General features: G+C 44.3%; 1 protein-coding gene across 8 annotated transcripts in view; it reads right to left on the reverse strand.

Annotated features, from left to right (window-relative positions):
• Nucleotides 1-21313, reverse strand: part of RFX2 (regulatory factor X2) — a 118936-nt gene that overhangs the window by 41294 nt on the left and 56329 nt on the right. For 4 of the 8 annotated variants that reach the window (XM_019016241.4, XM_019016242.4, XM_063702011.1 and 1 more), the window contains exons 2-5: nucleotides 13249-13346; nucleotides 10032-10121; nucleotides 7885-7964; nucleotides 5766-6027 (exon numbers count right to left, since the gene is read on the reverse strand). In XM_019016241.4, coding sequence (XP_018871786.1) covers nucleotides 5766-6027; nucleotides 7885-7964; nucleotides 10032-10121; nucleotides 13249-13338 — 522 coding nt within the window. In that variant the 5' untranslated portion in view covers nucleotides 13339-13346. The remainder of the gene's footprint in view (nucleotides 1-5765; nucleotides 6028-7884; nucleotides 7965-10031; nucleotides 10122-13248; nucleotides 13347-21313) is intronic. The other 4 variants (XM_055371409.2, XM_063702012.1, XM_019016245.4 and 1 more) reach the window with 3 other exon arrangements.

Genomic DNA, 21313 nt, shown 5'->3' on the forward strand with positions numbered 1-21313 from the left:
CACTGCTAATTTTTTTTTTTTTTTTTTTTTGAGACGGAGTCTCGTTCTGTTACCAGGCTGGAGTGCAGTGGCACAATCTTGGCTCACTGCAACCTCCGCCTCCCGGGTTCAAGTGATTCTCCTGCCTCAGCCTCCCCATGAGCTGGGACTACAGGTGCGCACCACCACACCTAGCTAATTTTTGCATTTTTAGTAGAGACGGGGTTTCACCATGTTGGCCAGGATTGTCTCCATCTCTTGACCTTGTGATCCACCCGCCTCAGCCTCCCAAAGTGCTGGGATTACAGGCATGAGCCACCATACCAGCCCAATTTTTAAGTTTTTTGTAGAGATGGGGTCTCACTATGTTGCCTAAGCTGGTCTTGAACTCCCGGGCTCAGGCAATCCTCCCACCTTAGCTTCCCAAAGTGCTAGGATTACAGGCATGACCCACTGTGCCCAGGTGACTTTTCATTCTACATCTTCACTGAAGAGCCAGGCTACAGAAGAAGAGATGTGTGTGACTCCTGATTCTGTCGTGAGCTGTGCCACTGCGTGGAGGTGCCATGGGCCTCTGCGAGCCACCTCCATGGACCACCAGGAAGGGGTGCTCTCTGAACCTCTTCTAGTTCTGAGGGCTGCCTGACTGGAGAGTTGTTCTTTGCTCAGATAGACTCTTGTTTAATTTACCGAAAATTTCTCTTTTAATGGTATTATGTATCGGGTATCATAAGACACACTTCTTGGGCAAAAAGAAAGCTGTCAAAGGCAGAATATTTAGCTTGTTAAACTAATAAAATACAGTAGGACATTTTAACTTCAGCTGCAATTAAAATCCACTAGACTTTTTTGATCTTCTGCTGTATTAGTCAGATTTAAACTAATAAAATGAGAAAAGATTCATTAAAGTATGAGAAAAATTTTAAAAAAGATAAAAAAGATAAAGACTTTTTGTCTTCGTCAGGGCCCACCGTGTGACCCTCAGAGGCTGTGTGTTTTCACAGCATGGCCTCATGTGGCCTCTGGGTCTTGCAGGAGGAAGGGCCCACTGAGGGCTGCTCCCAGGGTGGAGGGGTCTCTTTCTTGTTCCCCCTTTAGTGACCTTCAGCCTCCCCTGGACACAACCCAAACAGTAAAAAAGGAGGTTCCACTTGGGCAGAAAGGACAAGAATAAAACTCCCACTTTAGTATCCCTGCTCCACGTAGTGAAAAAAAGCACAATAGAAAACGTGTGTATCAAAAACTCACCATTTGGGCAATTAACTTTTAAGACTTATAATATGGATGACATTTTAACCAGAAATAAATACTCGATAAAATTGGTCACCAAGAGTCTGGAATCACTCGTCGAGGCTACCAGTGAGGACTTGCTTCAGTGTTCGTGCTCTGTCTTTAGGACTAAGCGAAAGTCCCAAGAAACAAAACTCTGACATGAACGAACTGGTAGACATCAAATGTTGGATCCAGCAGCTGTATTTCTGTTGCAATTTCAGGGCCATGGTTGTTCTTGGCTCTTGGAAAGTCTCGAATTTCTGTGGCATCCTTGTTGGATGTTCTTATGCCAACAACAAGCCAATAAACAACAGCAGAGCAGTCAGAAGCCAGGAATCAGATTCGTATCCAAGATGATGACTCCCCCAGAGCTTGGTGGGGTGTGTGTGTGTGTGTGTGTGTGTGTGTGTCTGTGTGTGTGTGTGTGTGAAAACATAGCCTATTCACGGATTTCTAATTGATTTAATAATTTAATTCTTCCAGAGCAACCCACATAACAAACCACAGTTCCAGGGTGGTGGCCCAGGGTCTGAGCAGTATGTTTGCTGCAATGAGGTAATTCTGAATCCACAGAGAACATGACTGTTTCTCAGTAAATTTGTGACTTGCAATCCTAGTCTATTTTACTGTTATAAGTTGATGCCGTTTGCTAAGTCAAATGTGCCACATTCGTGACAATTACTGTAGTCTGCGAGGAAAGCTTTCTGTTCCATAACAACTAAACCTAGTTCTACCCAGCCAATCCCAGGCGGGAGAAGTATGTCTGGTCTGCTGAGGCTGCCTGGCCTGGGGTGCTAATGGCACCGAGGCACTAAGTGGCTAGGGGTAGAAGCAGCAGACACTACCCTACGATTTCACAGCCTCTAGAAAGCAAGTGACTCCTCCCGAGAAGAGAGGGAGGAGGCATGGGGCAGTACGCCTGTCCTCAAAGCCAGGGCCTGGGGGTCACTCTGGACAAAGGAAGAGAGAGGACAGCAAGATTCATGGGGCCTCTCTGATGCCAGGGTGACCCCAGAACACACCAGAACCAAAAACAAACAAACAAAAAAACAGAGACAAGGCTAAACCACCACCTTCTATCTCAGGAGATGAGCCTTACGCCAAAATAAGAAGTTATTGTGTAATTGAAAGTCAATCAATGCAATTCATTATATTAATACCCCAATGAAGAAAAAAATATGCTGATGCTTACATATGTAAAAAAACATTTGACAGAATTCAACATCTATTTATCATAGAGACTTCCAGAAAACTAGAAAAAGAAGGGAACTTCCTCAACCTGAAAAAGGGCATCTGTGAAAAACCCACAGCTAACATCACATACTTAGCAGTGACAGACTGACGGCTTTTCCCTTAAGACTGGGAAAAAGGCAAGGATGTCCATTCTTGCCACCCCTGTTCAACATTTCACTGCAAGTGCTAGCCAGTGCAAAAAGGCAAGAAAAAGAAATGAAATTTCTTTTTGTCCATATTGGAAAGAAAGAAATAAAGCAGTTATATTTGCAGGCAACAAGAAGCTCCTAGAACCAAAAAGTGAGTTCAGGCTGGGAAGGGTGGCTCACACCTGTAATCCCAGCACTTTGGGAGGCTGAGGCGGGCAGATCACGAGGTCAGGAGATCGAGACCATCCTGGTTAACACGGTGAAACTCCGTCTCTACTAAAAATACAAAAAATTAGCTGGGAGTGGTGGCAGACACCTGTAGTCCCAGCTACTCGGGAGGCTGAGGCAGGAGAATGACGTGAACCCGGGAGGCGGAGATTGCAGTGAGCTGAGATTGCGCCACTGCACTCCAGCCTGGGCGACAGAGCGAGACTCTGTCTCAAAAAGAAAAAAGAAAAAAAAAAAAGTGAGTTCAGCAAGATTACAGGATACAAGATAAAGAGCCAAAAATCAACCATTTTTAAATCCTAGAAATGAACAGTTGGAAACAGAAATTTAAAGATCAATGCCAAGAAAACCCACAATGCCATTTACAATAGCTCTCCAAACATGAAATACTTTGATATAAATCTAACAAAACATGTACAGAATTTTGTATAAGTTACAAAATGCTGATGAAAGAAGATCTAAACAAATGGAGAAAACGTACCATGTTCATGGATTGGAAGCCTTAACATAGTAAAGATGGGAATTCTCCCCAAGTTGGTTCAGTGCAAATTAGTCAAAATCTCAGTAGCATTTCTTTGTAGATATAGATAAATTGATCTAAACTTATACAGAAACTTTGAGTTTATATAAATAGCCAACGCAATACTGAAGAATAAAGTGGGAGGAACCATTCTCTTCAATTTTAGACTTACTATAAAGCTATAGTAAATTAAGACTATGTTACTTGTAAAGGGATAGGCAGACAGACCAATGGGATGGAATAGGACACTCTGAAATAAACCCACACACATATGGCCAACTGATTTTTGACAAAGGTGTTAAAGCAATCCAATGGAGAAAGGGTAGTCTTTTTAACAAATGAGGCTAGAACAACATGTTGTTTCATATGCAAAAAAAAATGAACCTCACCTTAAACCTTACATTATACAAATGTCTACTTGATAGGAAGCAGATCTAAATGTAAAATGTAAAACTATGGTCAGGCGCGGTGGCTCATGCCTGTAATCCCAGCACTTTGGGAGGCCGAGGTGAGCAGATCACTTGAGGTCAGGCATTCGAGACCAGCCTGGCCAACATGGTAAAACCCTGTCTGTACTGAAAACACAAAAACTAGCCGGGTGTGGTGGTACACGCCTGTAATTCCAGCTACTCGGGAGGCTGAGGCAGGAGAATCACTTGAACCCGGGAGGTGGAGGTTGCAGTGAGCCAAGATGGTGCCACTGCACTCCAGCCTGAGTCACAGAGCAAGACTCCGTCTCAGAAAAAAAAAAAAAAAACCCAAAACAAAAGTAAAACTATAAAACTTTTCAAAGAAAACAGGAGAAAATCTTCATGATGTGCAAATAGGCAAAGAGTTCTTAGACATGACATTGAAAGCATGAGCCACAGAAGAAAAATTGATAAATTGGATTTCATCAAAATTAAATTTTTTTTTTTCTCTGCAAAGGACACTTTTTAGAGAATGAAAAGACACACTAAAGACTGGGGAAAATATTTGCAAGTCACATATCTGACAGGAGACTTATATCCAGAATACATAAAGAATTCTCAAAACTCAACCATAAGAAAACAACCAACCTAGTTAAAAAAGAAGCAAATGTCTTGAAGTGACACCTGACCAGAGCATCTACACTCACATGAAAAGCTGCTACCATCATTAGCTATAAAGAAAATGCAAGTTGCAACCACAATGAGGGACCACCACACATCTATTAGAATGGCCAAAACCAAGAGCACCAGCAGCATCAAATGCTGCTGACAGAGAGGAGCAAGAGGAACTCTTGTATGTTGCTGGTGGGAATGCAAAATGGTGCAACCACTTGGGAAACGGGTGGTTTCTGATAAAGTTAAACATACACTTTCTGTATGAGCCAGCAGCAATTCCACTTGTAGGTATATATCCAAAAGAAAGAAAACATATGTCCTTACAAAAGCCTGCATGTGAAACTTAGAGCTTCTTTATTCATAATCGCCCCAAACTGGAAACCATCCAAATGGCCCTCAACTAGTGAATGAATAAACAAACTGTAGTGTAATAGAATATTACTCGGTAACAATAAAAAGCAACTCGGATTCATGCAGCAACTTGACTGAATCTCAAAGGCACCAGAATGAGTAAAAGAAGCCTGTCTGAAAAGGTCACAATCTGTACGATTCCATTTATACACCACGCTAGTAAAGATGAAACTACAGCAATAGGGAACAGATCAGCAGTTGCCAAGGGCTGGGGATGGGGGAGGTTGTGACTGCCAAGAAATACCACGAAGCAGTTTTCAGGGCAATGCACTGTTCTGTGACCTGATTATACACAAATCTACCCATGTCAAAACTCACAAGGCTGTACACCAAAAAGTTGATTTTACTTCGTGTTAATTTAAGAAGGAAAATAAATGAAAAGTAAACACGGGTAATCGAGTTTTAAATGTAGAGACTCTGGAAAAGCAGATAAGTCGTTATTTTGCATCGGGGCATGGCAGCGAGAACTCGGCAGAGGCTGCGGGGAAACTTCCCCTGCTTGATTCAGTCCAGGTGTCTCGTGGATGGATTGATCCACGCCTCTAAAAGCTTGATAGTAACAACGATAACAATAATAAGAGCAAAGGAGGCTGCAGCATCCACCAGTGGAGAGATGCTTGACTCACTCCCTTTTCACAACAGCCCATGACGCATGGCTTGTCCTCCTCTTTATACCAATGGCCAACTGAAGTTCAAAGAACTCTGCAGGCCTGCCTAGGGTTGCGTGGCCCGTCTGAGGCTGGCCCGACTCCATCGTGGGGCCGCCTGGGCCCAGAGCAGATGACAGCCCCTCCTGGCCTCCGGCTGCCTCTTACTCACCGTCCCTGCCGCCGCTGCTTCGAGAATACTCATGGCCTACCCTGCTGGTCCCAAGAGCCTCCTACATACCGTGGCCGGCGATGAGCGGGAGGTGTGGCCCAGGGAGTGTCTGGTGCTGTCCATCCCCCCGTGGATGAGATAGGCTCCCGTGCTGGAGACGATGGGGCTCCCCCCGACATCCATGGTGATGCCCACCATGCTGTGGGAGGGGACCGCTGGCGGGGACGAGGCTGCCACGGTCACCTGGGCGCCGCCTGGGGCCTCGAAGTAAGAAGCCGTGCTGCTGGGGGCGTACATCTGAGGCTCGGGGTTGTAGGTGTAGGCTGTTCGTCTGTCAGAAAGAGAGAAGTCACGCATGGGACGCTGTCCCATTTAAATGCCTTGTCTGAGTTCACAGATATCCAGCCAAACATCACGTCAAAGCTGCAGCCCAGAGAGGCCAGACATATGGAGCAATTCGGACATGGCATATGACACTCAAATGCAGCGCAAGTTCACAGCCATCACGTTGCAAAATCTTTAGGACCACAGGCTGACTTATCAAAAAGTGACCACTTAAAAATTCTAGGCCAGGCGTGGTGGCTCACGCCTGTAATCCCAGCACTTTGGGAGGCTAAGGTGGGAAAATTGCTTGAGGTCAGAAGTTTGAGACCAGCCTGGGCAACATAGAGAGAACCATCTCTACAAAAAATAAAAGATTTAGCCAGGTGTGGTGGTGCGTGCCTGTAGTCCCAGCTACTCAGGAGGCTGAGGTGGGAGGACTGCTTGAGCCCAGGACTTTGAGGCTACAGTGAGCTGTGACTGCACCATTGCACTTTAGCCTGGGCAACAGAGCAAGACCCTATCTCTTAAAAAAAAAAATACAAATAAAACTTAAAATTGTAAGTGGATAAATGGGTCACATGAGGGAGCTCCTGTGTGGAGATGGAGCAGTTCTGTATCTTGACGGTGGTATTGTTACACCAATCTACACATGGGCTAAAAATGCAAAGAAATAGACACGCACGCACATGCAAGGGCACACACATGAACATGCAAAGCCACATGTACTCCACATGCAAGCACACACGCAAAAGCACGTGCATACAGACTGGTAGAACTGAATAAGGCCTGCGGGCTAGTTAACAGTTTTACCCCAATGTCAATTTCCAGGGGGTTTTTGTTTTGTTTTTTTGAGACAGGGTCTCCTTCTGTAGCCCAGACTTGAGTGCAGTGGCAAAATCATAGCTCACTGCAGCCTCAGCCTCCTGAGCTCAAGTGATCCTCCTGCTTCAGCCTCAGAATACGGGTGTGCACCGCCACAGTGGCTGGGGTGACGGGTGTGCACCGCCAGAGGCTGGGGTGACGGGTGTGCACTGCCACAGTAGCTGGGGTGACGGTGTGCACCGCCACAGTGGCTGGGGTTAGAATCATACAACTCCACCAATCACAACCCTGAAGTCACAGCCAGGTTCTCATGTACAGCCCCTGCACTTGTGAGGGGAGCCATCCAGCCAAATGGAAACAGACAAGCAGGCGAAAGGACTCACGTCTAAAGTAAAGTGAGCTGCACGGGAGATGCATACTTTCCTGCCCCAAACATCACACAGTTACAGAGCAGAAAACTCTAGACGTCCTTGCAACATGGAAAATCAAGTTCTATCAACATTATACAAAGCTGGAGTTTAACAGAGGTGAGGGAAAAACACACAGAGGTGGATGGTTTCTGGATCTCAAAGACTGAGACTTCAGAATGAAGAGTTAGGATTAGCCTTTTTTTTTTTTTCCCAAGACTATCTTTTCTAAAAGTAAAAAGTGCAAAAGTCTGTGATTTCTGAAATCTCCACAGGGTTATGATGTCCTAATCCCTCAGCCCCCACCCCGCTCCTTTTTTTTTTGGACAGGGTGTTGCTCCATCAGTCAGGCGTGATCATAGCTCACTGCAGCCTCCAACTCCTGGGCTCATGCGATCCTCCCACCTTGGCCTCCTGATTACCTGGGAGGGACTCTAGGCACTTGTCACCATGTCTGGCTAATTTTAAAATTTTTTGTAGAGATGTTGCCCAGTTTCCTAATAGCATTTTAACAGTATTTAGTGAACACATCGCCAAAAGCATAAGGGAGAGGAATTTGCTCAATGCCTCCCCAGGTGGCAAAGGCTGGAGTCAGGGAGAGGGTTCCGGGCGTGACCCGCGGGAGAAGCACGCACATGGCTCCATTGGTGTAGACGGCGTCTCCCCCTTCCACGTACTGCACCTGGGCAGGATACACGTGCTGCACCGGCTGCACCTGAAACATCGGATACGCTGCGTTACCGCCAGTCGCGCCCTCGTGAGTTGCCTGCAGATTATTCAAGCTAGACGTGTCTTCTATTGCCTTTATGAACATTTAGTACCAAATGACAATGTTCCCGCCCACAGTCGGCACGCCTAGAAAGACACTGAGGAGACAGTAAAGTACAGACGACATATTCCAAACGGGTCCACACAGTTCGGGGAGCTGCGACTGATCCCCGGAGCTCTGCTAGCGTGTCTGTGCGCCCTGGCTCCTCTGTATACGTGGGGGCGGGACCAGGAGAATGACAGCACTCCTCCAGTGCAGTGGAAACTAGAGTTGTGGACAGAGGCCCAGCCTTGGCTCACAGGACTGTCCCTGGTTTCTGTTTTTTTGTTTTTGTTTTTTTTTTTTTTTGCGACAGGGTCTCCCTCTGTAGCTCAAGCTGGCGTGCAGGCTGCAGTGCACAGGGGGCCGAGCAGATTAGGCTCTACATGGCCCCAACACCCCCCGTGGGTGGCCCTGGTGCCCCTTCCCTGGCAGAGAGGAGGGGAGAGAATGTGATGGTCTGAACAGAGTGGGAAGGAGTGGCATGCCTGGAGAGATGGGGCAATGGGGGGACCCCAGCACACCCCCGCTGCCCTGCCCTCCCCTCTCTGAAACATCAGTTCAGAGCCTCGGCTGACAGGCCCCAAGGGACTCTAGTCCGAGCAGTGGAAGCCAAACGCTTTGCACATGGGACTTCAAACTCTCACCCCAGAGGGCATCTTAGTGGCTGTCTACATCCACTGAATTTTGGGGTGAGAAGATGGAGGGCCACAGAAGTGGGCTTGCTCGGGTGTCATGGTGTCATGGTGACCTTCCTCTTGTGCTTGAAGCTGCAGGATGGGGCTGACCTGCCCCTCCTTGGACCACTGAGCATGGTATGCACTTGTCCAATGCACCACCCCCAGAATCACAAGTTCCAGGGGTTAACATCTGTTGGGTGATGCCCCCAGGGATGGAAGTCAAATGTCGAATTCTGGGGTCCAAGTGAAATGCAGAAGTTACAGAAAGAGCTGGGGCAGGCCCAGCACCAGAAAAGTGGTGGAAGCTTCTGGAATCTCCTCTCCATGGTGTCTCTGGGGAGTGCCTTGACAGACAGCTGCTAAGACAGAGCCACTGGCCTGAGGCCCTGGGTCCCCGCTGGGCCTGTCTGGAGCCTTTTCCTTCCTGTGATCCTGCAAACCCTCCTAGTTCTCACGGACACAGTCACCTGACAAATGCCTGTGAACAGACTGCCAATCTAGGCAGGACCCTCCTGAAGAGCGGTGCATTCTCTAGGGCCTCAGGGCTCCTTTTAGGGAGGAGCCTGAGTTAACTTTAATTCAGGATTCTGCAGGGCACAGTTGGCGAACTCTGGCCCTGAGGGCCAAATCTGGCCCACTGCCTGTTTTTGTAAATAAAGTTTTATTGGCACGCAGCCACATCCATTTGGTTGCATATCATTTATGGCTGCTTTTGCAATACAATGGCAGAATTGAGTGGTTGTTCCAGAGACTGCCTGGACCACAAACCCCCAAAAATGTATAATTTGGCCTTTTCTGGAAACAGTTTGCTAATCATGCTTCTAGAGTGTCCCCAAGCTGATGATCTGTGTTGCTACTTGGCTGGTCAGCCATGCTTTCAAACTTTGTTCTTAGATAATTGAAATCATAAGAAGCATTTCCTCTGTTGTGCCCGCATCTGAGGGTATGGCACTCACTAGCAGATGGTTCCTCCAGTCCAGAGCCCTTTGTTTCTGTCTGCATTTCTACTTGAGCTCCACCCAGCAGGTGCGGGGTGCTCACTGGTTCCCCAAATGCTTGCTGAATTTCTGAATGAACGAAAGATCACCAGCTTTCTTGGCTTTCTGCAAAACTATCTGCAGTAAATGATTTTTTTAAAATTGCACAGCTTCTGGAAAAGTCTTTTGGCTAAGAAACTGAAGCTCACAACAAGGAACAGCAGCCACAGAAAAGGATGCATCCTTCAGAGATTGTTCTGGATTGCTGAGTGCTAACTGCGCCCCGGTTTGCACGGTGCTGCGGTGCTTGTCATTACCTGCTGGGGTACCTGCTGAACTCTGGGGAGGGAGATCGGCTGCATCTGGGCCCCTTTGGGATTGGAGCTGGCTGCCTGGACCAACACCCTCTAAAAGGGAAGGGAGAGAAGGCCAGTTAGACTTGTCAGAGGTCAGTGCTGAGGATACACACAGAATGTACGATGCTGTTTGTCTGTTCATGTGCTTTTTATTAAAACATAGGCAGGACTGATCAGAGGCGACGGCAGGGTGATGGTCAGACTTGCACACTCACACCGACCTGGGCAGACACACGGCAGGTACGTGCAGGCACACAAACAATGCACATACATACACAAGTGTGCACATACACTCAGCCCATGCACCACACATATGCACGAATTGTGGGCACACACACATGTATGCACACACACACACACACGGAAGCACATGCACCTTCACCCGCCCAGGCAGCTTTGCCTCTGTGGGTCTGTAGTCTGCAGCAAGGTGACACTGACCGTCCCTAGTACAGAGGGGACTGCTGGGGCCCTCTGGATAGCCATCCGCACCACTGCGTGGGAGAGCACTCTGTGGCGCCCCTCGCTTCTGCAGTATAACCCGGACTTGTTTCCGTTTTCTGATGAGGTTAATGAAGCCAGAGGGCTCAAGTGCTGCCTCTGGCTACAGAATACTCGAGTCCAGGTGCCCTGTGTCTGGGTCCCTCGCTCTCTGACCCCACTGCTCTCCGGCCTCCTAAGTCAAATCTGCACAGTGTGGCTTTGCTATTTTTCTGGGAGTACCGATTGGCCACACAAAGCTATGAAAATGGGAAGGGTCAAAGTGAACTCGAGTCGAGGGAGGAACAGGAGTGTTTTGTGTGTTTATTGAGAGCTGGGGCTTTCGGAGTCATTGGCTGCAGTGCTGTGATTTCCCGGCATGAACCCTGAATGTCACAGGTAGCAGTGACTGCCATATATACATCATGAGGGGTGATGGGTGAGGACACGCCATCCCCTGTGTTGCAGGAGTGGAGCTAAGGATGAAGATGGTGCTAATAAGGATGCCAGCGCAAGGGCATTCTGATTCCAGGTGAGCTGGGCGCCGTGTGCTTGGAGAATTCACAGGGTCCTGGCAAGTCCTCAGAGAGGGACCACAGTGATGAAACCTGGGAAACACATGGTGGCCATGAGTGGCACTGAGACCTGTCCATGGTGGCTGCTGCAGAGGAAGGCAGAGTCCACCTAGGCCTGGGAGAGCCTGAGAGAGGGGCTTGGCAGGAAGACCTGAGGGCTGACTCCTCTTGGACAATTTCAAGTGGGCACGGAAACATATCAATTAGGCCACAACTGCTGGCAGGGCGACGGCGTCTGATCCTCACCTCAGACGGGCTTCCAAGACGCCCTCCCCACTGCCATATGTGCAAGAAATAAAAGCTAAAGATGTCTGACCATACACACTACATCAAATAAACCGCTTCACTGTCTGCCTTTTTGTTTTTGCGGAATTGTGTTTTTTTGTTTTTTGCTTTTTTGGGACGGATTTTTGCTCTTGTCGCCCAGGCTGAAGTGCGATGGCACGATCTCGGCTCACTATAAACTCTGCCTCCCGGGTTCAAGCGATTCTCCTGCCTCAGCCTCCCGAGTAGCTGGGATTACAGGCATGTGCCACCATGCTCGGCTAATTTATTATTATTATTATTATTATTTGTATTTAGTAGACACAGGGTTTCACCATGTTACTCAGACTGGTCTCAAACTCCTGACCTCAGGTGATCCACCCACCTTGGCCTCCCAAAGTGCTGGGATTACAGGCATGTGCCACCATGCCTGGCCCTGAATTGTGTGTTTTAAAACCATAATCATTTCTTTTTGCTGTGCTCCTAACTTTTAGATTCCAGATCGAGGTGGTCACACGGCCACAGAGGACCTCAGCACACTGTGATGAGCCTCCAGCCTGTTTCATGTGGCCGGTGCCATTCGCTTGGTATTTCTGTCTTCTTTATGGCTTATTTCATTCCACGGCAGAAATCCAGGAGCAGAGAAAGCCTTAATGTGAAAATTCTCTCTCTGCGAATTTTAAAGAATATGTTCATTCAGGTGCTAGATTCCACTTTGAACAAAATCTTAAGAATTCTAACTCATCTAGGCTGGGCATGGTGGCTCACGCCTGTAATCCCGGCACTTTGGGAGGCTGAGGCGGGCAGATCACCTGAGGTCAGGAGTTCGAGACCAGCCTGGCCAACATGGTGAAACCTCGTCTCTACTAAAAATACAAAAATTAGCCGGGCGTGGTAGTACACGCCTGTAATCCCAGCCACTCAGGAGGCTAAGACAGGAGAATCACTTGAACCTGGGAGATCGTGCCACTGCACTCCAGCCTGGGAGACAGAGCGAGACTCTGTCCCCCCCCAAAAAAAAAAAAAATTCTAACTCATCTTTTGCCTTTTTGCCTTTTTTTTTTTTTTTTGTCACTTAGGTTGGAGAGCAGTGGTATGATTATAGCTCACTGCAGCCTCAAACCACTGGGCTCAAGCAATCCTTCCACCATAGCCTCCTGAGTAGCTGGGAACACAGGACGTGCACCACTATGCCTGGCTAATTTTTTTATTTTTTATTTTTTAAAGACAAGGTCTCTGTCACCCAGGCTGGAGTGTAGTATCACAATCATGGCTTACTGCAGCCTCAAGCTCCCAGGCTCAGGTGATCCTCCCATCTCAGCCTCCTAAGGAACTGGGACTACAGGTGCAGGCCACCACGCTTGGCTAATTTTTTTTTTTTTTTTTTTTTTTTTTTTTTTTTTTTTTTTTTAGAGAAAGGGTCTGGCTATGTTGCCTAGGTTGGTCTCAAACTCCTGGCCTCAAGTAATCTGCCAGTCTCAGTCTCCCAAAGTGCTGGGATTACAGGTGTGAGCCACTGCACCCGGCCTTACTTCTTAATAAAGCATTTCTGTGTGAAAGGGTCATTTCCAAGTACAAGAAAACCTCCACTGAAAGCTAAGAAGAGACCAAGTCAGATTTGGGGGAGTGGTTTCTTTTCCATTCATGTCATCGTTTCCTTGATGGTATCTTTTTAACAAATATTGAAAAAGCCAAATACAGTTAAGGAAATTGTGCCTATTTCAACAGCAGCAGCACTGGGGCTGAGAAGTCCATTCAGAAAAATACGGATTCCTCTCTTTGCAGATCCGAGCAGCCTTCAAACCCACAGAGATCGCGTCCACACTGTGGCCACCCTGTTGTTGCTGAGAGGCGCACATTACCTGTGGGGAGGCTGGCACAGGCGGGGCTGCCGCCGAGGGACGCAGAGCCACGGACGCTGGCGAATCCGCTCCACCCTCGGAATTCTGCATGCTCAGGTCTAAAGAAAGGCGGAGAGAGATTGGGTGGGCAAGGGCTGCAAGCACTGAAACCCGAAGAGGCAACTAACAAGTTCAAGGGAGGGAAGGAGTAACCAGCTACATTCTTCAAAGTCGAAAGGCAGAGACCCTGGTGGTACTGCCTAAGTGAGGAGCTGCGGAAACAGGCTGCACAACTGTCCCACAGGAGAGAGGGGCCAGAGAAAGTTTTCCAAATATAAAACCCAAAAAGGGCTCTGTCAGCGCACAATGGCAGGAATTCCTCAACGGAAGGCCGGGACGCTGGCTCTGTGCCCAAGTCTGAGCAGGTTGAACTATTTTGAAGGGCTCAATTGTTTCCTCATTTACCCAGAAATCAAAAGCTCTGGGTGGGTGACTGCCATTTGGGAAGCTACTGCACCCCAAACGACAACGGGAGAAACTCTAAGGCTGGGTTTCCCCACTGTGGCACCATTGACATTTGAGCTGGATACTTTGCTGTTGGAGGCCCATTCTGGGCACGGCAGGGTGCTGAGCAGCATCCCTGGCCTCCACCCATTCCATGCCAGGAGCGCCCCCTCCCCAAGCTGTGGCAATCACAAATGTGTTCAGATATTGCCAAGTGACCCCTGGAGGGCAGTGTGAGAACCACTGGCTAGGGAGAGAAAAGGTGATCTGCAGAGGGAGCAAAGAAACGGTACATTTTATCCTGGGCTGGATAAAAGCCCTCACGAATTTTGGCAGTAAGTAAAAACTGCCTTCTGTTCAAAGCCATCTTTGCCCACAAGAAAGTATAAACATATATTTCTTTGCTGTCAGAGGCATACATCTTTCAAATAGGTAGTTTTACAATTCTATATAAAACAACTCATTTAATATCGTGGCAGATGATACAAATTTGTTCCATGAAAATGCTAAAAGTCGAACAGTCTTCACTTTTAAATAAACAATCGGCTATGTTGAGCATTTGAGACATAGTTAAGTACACACACTTAGGTAGGGAGGTGGCTTTGTGATCAGGCACACCAGTCCCCCGTCCTGGCACCAGCTTTGAGCATGTCACCCTCCCAGTGTGGGGTCTCCATGGCTCCTGCCTGCTGGGGGCGGTGAGGACTGAACCTCAGACATACATCGCGGTGCCCACGACATCGTCAGAACACAATAGACATTTGCTAGAACTTTTACGTTTCTCTATCACCCCCAGAGTTTTTATCTCTTAGAATGAGTGAAAAAATTTTTAAGCTTTTTAAAAATGAAAAGTCAAACTTACAATAGATTAAACTAATTTACCTAAGGAAAGCAGAAAGGGATATGTGTGTTTGAATTCGAGTGTGCTGGATTAATCCCATCTGTATTGTTGGGGACTACTCCCCGACCACCACCGCCCCCCGGCCCCCGCCCCCGCCCCCGTCCCCTCCCAAACGCCTTCGGTGCCACCCAGAGCCCCACGGCCAGTGCCTGGGGATTTTTCTGTTCTGTGTGAGCCTGACTCACTTCTCACCACTAGATGGCCCCAGAGCCACACGGTGATTGGCTGGGGCGTTAACTAAACCTTACACAGCCTGCACCTCCTACCTTCTACTCTTTCAAAAGATTGTAAATTTCCCATCGTGTATTTCCTGAGTCCTCAACTCACTCTCTGTCTTTGACAGAACTGACCTTTGGAATTTTTCTGTTGCAAGCTGCTTGTATTTACAGTTTCCTTTAAATGTTTAAATCAGTCATTTGCACACCATCCACCATGCTGTTCCCGTCTGAAGCCAAGTGGGTAGCATCAGTGATACTAGGAGATAATTTGACTAAAACTCTTTGTGAAAGGAGTCCACCAGTGATAAAGTCAGAATGCTGACTTGACTAAGACCAGTTCCTTGGTCCGCAGGTGGAAATAATTTTGCTCCAAACTCCAGACCTTATTTAAGTAAGAAGAGGCCGTGAGAGTGTTGGGGATAAATGGCGAGACCGTGGTCTGTCCACCATGGCCAGAATGCACCTTCCAGAAAGCAAGTTGTTCCACATCACAGGCATTTACACATGAATGTGTTCCCCTAATTTATTTTTATTAATTATTATTATTGTTTTTTGAGACGAAGTCTTGCTCTGTCACCCAGGCTGGAGTGCAACGGCATGATCTTGGCTCTGCCTCCTGGGTTCAAGTGATTCTCCCACCTCAGCCCCCTGAATAGACGAGATTACAGGCACCCACCATCATGCCTGGCTAATTTTTGTATTTTTATAGAAACGGGGCTTCACCATGTTGGTCAGGCTGGTCTCAAACTCCTGTCCTCATGTGATCTGCCTGCCTCAGCCTCCCAAAGTGCTGGGAGTACAGGCATAAGCCACCGCGCCCAGCCTGTTCCCCTAATTTAACACACTATTTACCATGTGTTGTCTTATAGGTCAGACCAATGAGTCTGTGGCTTTTTGCCTGCGGGCATGCCCCAATCCACAAATGCTTGGATGCCAGAAAGCATCAGCCTCGTTATCCTGAAGGGTCAGAGGACAGAGCTCTGAATGCTGGGGTGTGAAGATTCTGGAAGAGAGAGAGCCACAGAAGGGGTGAGCCCTCAAATCTTCCTACAAAATACACCTGAATTTTTGGCTAAGCAACTACACCACAAAGGTGTAGGGGAGATACCAGGGGTCTTGGGGAAAAACCAGCAGTGCAAAGATAAAAAAAATTAAGTGAAGATTTCAGCTGCTGCCTGTTGCAGGAGGGAGAGTTTGAATCTAGCCAAGTCACTTGCCTTCAGGGGAACTCAGATGAACCTACAGATTCTACAATACATCATTAATGATGTCCAGGACCCAGTAAAAACGATGAGCTGTGAAAAGAAACAGGAAAGTGTAACCTACACTCAAAAGAAAGAGTAACAAATAAAAAGAAAAAAGAAAAGCAGTTAATTATAACCAAATGCAAGATAACCCAGATGATACAGATAGCATTCAAGGACTAAAGCAGCTACTAAAAATAACTTCAAGAACTTAAAGGAAGTTATATACATAATGAATGAACATATGGGAGTCTCAATCAAGAAACAGAAAGTGTAAAAGGAGAACCAAATAGAAATTCTAGAGCAATAACTGAAACAAAAACTTAACTGGATGCACTCAACAGCTGCTTAAAGATAATGGAAAGAGTTAGTGAACTTAACGATAGATAAAAAGCATTTACCCAATCTGAAGAATGAAGAGAAAATATATGAAGAAACATGAATAGAACAAACTGTCTAATATATATGTAACGAGAGTCCCAGAAGAGAAAAAGAGAATGTAAGAGAAAAAAATATTGAAAAATGGCCAAACACCTCTACATTGGGTGATGGATATCAACTTAGAGGTCCAAAAATCTCAACAAACCCTAAAAAGAATACAAAGAAAGCCAAGATAGGTATGTCATGGTTAAACTGTTAAAAGAAGCAGTCAGAGAAAAACTACATATTATATTCAGAGAACAAGGGCACAGATGATGACTGGCTTCTCATCAATAACAATGGCAACCAGAAGACAATGGAGTGACATTTTTAATATGCTGGGGGGGAAAACCCTATCAGCCCAGAATTCTATCTCCAGCAAAACTATTCTTAAAAACTGAAGGTGGAATAAAGACTTTTTTGCATAAACAAAACCTGATAAAATTTTCTGCCTACCATGAGAAATGCTAATGGAAGTTCTTCAGAATGAAAGGAATTAATACCAGATGGTAAATTTGGGTCTATTAGGAGTAAATATCACTTAAAATGATAAATACGCAGGTAATTATAAAAAACCGTATTTTTATATATTTTATATTTTTCCTTTTCTTCTCTTAATTTATTTTAAATACATAAAACTATTTAAAAAAACTTTATAACACTCTATTGTGGGGTTTATATCATATGTAGATGTCCTCCATGACAGTTGTAACACAGAGGATGGGGACAAATTAAGTTATACATTCAAGGTTCTTTTATTTTACCTAAAGTAGTAACATGTTAACTCTGTAAATTGTGATAAATTAACAATGCACATTGTAACCTCTGAAGCAACCACTAACAAAAAAATATATATATACAAAAAGGTATAGCTAAAAAGCTAATAGAGAAACCATATGAAATCCTACTTAACATATTTGATTATCTAAATAAAGGCAAGAAATAAAGAACAGAGAAACAAACAAACAAACAGATGGCACAAATAGAAAGCAAATGGCAGAATTGCTTTGCTAAATCTAGACATATTAATAATATATTAAGTGTAAATAGACTAAATTCTTGAATGAAAAGGCAGAAATGATCAGCCTGGATAACAATCAAGATCCCATTATATGCTCCCTAAAAGAAACCCTCCTTAAAAATAAAGGCACACATAGGTTGAAAGTAATAGAATAAAAAGAGATCCACTGTGCAAACTCTGATCTGTTATTTTTATTTATTTATTTTTTTGAGATGGAGTCTCGCTCTGTTGCCCAGGCTGGAGTGCAGTGCCACAATCTCAGCTCACTGCAAGCTCCACCTCCCAGGTTCACACCATTCTCCTGCCTCAGCCTCCCGAGTAGCTGGGACTACAGGCGCCCGCCATCATGCCAGGCTAATATTTGTATTTTTAGTAGAGACGGGGTTTCACCTTGTTAGCCAGGATGGTCTCCATCTCCTGACCTCGTGATCCGCCCACCTCGGCCTCCCAAAGTGCTGGGATTACAGGTGTGAGCGCCACACTCGGCCTGCAAACTATGATCTTAAGAAAGCTGGAGCAGCTGTAATAATCAGACAAAATAGACTCTGAGATGAGAAATATTACTAGCAATACTAGAGACATTGAGAAGACAAGGAATATTACTGCAGATAAAATTTCATCATAAGATGATCAATTTATCAGTATGACATATTGATTACAGATATGTATGTACCTAGTAATACAGCTTCAAAATACGTAAAGTAAAAATTAACAAAACTAAAGGAGGAAATAAACAATCATAATCGGAGATTTTAAACATCCTTCATTCAGTAATTTTGATTACTGAATCAAAATTAGAAGAACTAAGCAAAAATATTACTAAGGATACAGAATATCTGAATTATATTATCAACCACATTGATGTAATTGAAATTTAGAGAACACTACAATCAAAACCTGCACATTCTTTTCAAATGCACATGGAATATTCACTGTGATGGGTCATGTTCTGGGCCATAAAATAAGCCTCAATACATTTCAAAATACCATAATTATACAGAGCATGTATGCACTTTGACCACAGTGGAGTAAATTAGAGATCAGTAAGAAGGTTAGAAAAATGCCAAATATTTAGAAAACTTAAAATACACCTTCAAAATAAGCCATGGGTCAAATAATAAACCCCAAAGAAAAATAGAAACTATTTTGAACTGAATTATAATGTAAACACTTTGTATCAAAATTTGTGGGCACTGGTACAAATATTGTGGGTGAAAAAAAGTAAAATTATTAAGAAAAAAAAGTGGGCACACCTAAAGCAGTGCTTAGAAAGAGATGTTTAGCTTTATATGCTTATATTAGAAAGATTTAAGAACCTTTTCAACCTTAAAAAGCTATAGAAAGACAAACAAACTAAACTTAATAGAAAGAAGGAAAAACAATAAAGAACAAAATTAATGAAATTAGAAACTCCACAAACAATGGAGAAAATGAACAAAAGCAATATTTCTTCAAAACTGAAATTTTTTCAGAAGAAGAAAGGAGCTATCAAGCCATGAAAAGACATGGAAGAAATTTAAACACATACTATGAAGTGAAAGAAGCCAGTCTGAAAAGGCTACATACTGTATGATTCTAATTAAACAACATTTTGGAAAAGGCAAAACTATGAAGACAATGAAAAGATCAGTGGTTGCCAGGGATCAGAGAGAGGGATGAGTAGGCAAAGCACAGAGGATTTTTAGGACACTGGAACTCTTCTGTATGGCACTATAATGGTGGACACATGTCATTATACATTTGTCCAAACCATAGAATGTACAACACCAACAGTGAACTCTCGAGTAAACTATGGACTTTGGGTGAAAATGCTGTGTTAATGCAGATTTCATCAACTGTAACAAATGTACAACTCTGGTGGGTGATGGTGATAATGAGGGAGGCTGTGCATGTGTGGAGGTATGGGGTATATGGGAAATCTCTGTATTTTCCTGTCAATTTTGCTGTGAACCTAAAACTGCTCTTTAAAAAAGCAAGTCTTGGCCAGGCACGGTGGCTCATGCCTGTAATCCCAGCACTTTGGGAGGCCGAGGGTGGGTGGATCACCTGAGGTCAGGAGTTCGAGACCAGCCTGGCCAACATGGTGAAACCCTGTCTCTACTAAAAACACAAAAATGAGCCATGTGTAGTGGCGGGCACCTGTAATTCCAGCTACTCAGGAGGCTGAGGTGGGAGAATTGCTTGAACCAAGGAGGCAGAGGTTGCAGTGAGCTGAGATTGCACTACTGCACTCCAGCCTGGGTGACAGAGCAAGACTCCATCTCAAAAAAAAAAAAAAAAAAGCAAGTATTTAAAAAAAGTTAATTAACAACTTCTCCTGGAAAGACTGATAAGAAAGAAAAGAAAACCCAAATTGCCAATATCAGGAATGAAATGAAATATACCACTAGAGATTCTACAGAAATCAAAATGATAATAGAGAACTATTACAAACAACTTTAGCCCATAAATTCAATAACATATAAAATGAACACTTTTTAAAAAACACAACATAACAAAACTGACACAGATGAAATAAAAAATGTGAATGTAATACACATAACAAAAAAATTGAATATGTTATTGGAAACTTCCCTACACAGAAAACTTCAGGCACATATGGTTTTACTGGTGAATGCTATCAAATACTGAAAAAGGAATTATTACACAAATGCCATCAGAAAATAAAAAAAGAATACTTCACAACTCATTTTATGAGGTCAGTAAACCCTGACACCAAAACTTGACAAATACCTTACAAGAAAAGTGTTTAGACTAATATCTCTTATGCACATATATGCAAAAATAATTTAAAATATTAATAAATCAAATTCAACAATATATAAATAATATAACCCACACTTAGATTATCAATTGAATTTTTTTTCTAATGGAGCCTCAGCTCTTTTCTTCCTCAACTGGATTTTGACAAAGGTGTCAAGGCAATTCAACAGAGAAAGAAAAGTCTTTTAAACAAATGGTGATGGATCAACAGAATATCCATATTGGGGAAAATAAATGAACCTTGACCCCTACCTCACACCATACATAAAAATGATTTCAAGTTAGAACATAAACTTACACATAAAAGCTAAAACTATAAGACTTCTCAGAGAGAACATAGGAGGTTAGACAAAGGTTTCTTAAAATGCACAAATAAGCATAATACAAAAACTTGAGAAATTAGATTTCACCAAAATTTAAAACCTCTGCTCATTAAAAGATTTTACTAAGAATATGAATAGGTAAGCCACAGCCTGGGAGAAATATTTGCAAAACATGTATCTCATAAAGGGCTTTGATCCTAATATATCTATATATATCTCTCTCTATATAAACTCCTACAATTCAATATAAGATGACAAATAACTTAAAAAAATGGTACTTCACAAAGCAAGATATACAGATGCCCAAAAGTACATGAATAGTGTTCAGCCTCATTAGTCACTAGGGAAATGCAAATTCAAACTATATCAAGATATCGCTAAATACTCACTAGAATGGCTAAAGCTGACAAGTCTGACAACATCCAATGTTGTTAAGTACATGGAGCAACTAAAACTCTCACACATCCCCATGTGTAGATATGAATGATATGACCACACTGGAAAGAGGTTTGGCAGTTTTCTAGAAAGTGAAACCTGCCCTTTAACCCAGAATTCCTCTTGTAGTTTTTATCCAAGAGACATGAAGACATATCTCTTCAAAAAAATAATAATAACTTGTATAAGCATGTTCATAGCAGCTTTTTGTTTGTTGGTTTTTGTTTTTTGTTTTTGAGACAGGGTCTCCCTCAGGA

This window comes from Gorilla gorilla, chromosome 20, assembly GCF_029281585.2.
Source record: "Gorilla gorilla gorilla isolate KB3781 chromosome 20, NHGRI_mGorGor1-v2.1_pri, whole genome shotgun sequence".
In the NCBI taxonomy this organism is placed as follows: domain Eukaryota; kingdom Metazoa; phylum Chordata; class Mammalia; order Primates; family Hominidae; genus Gorilla; species Gorilla gorilla.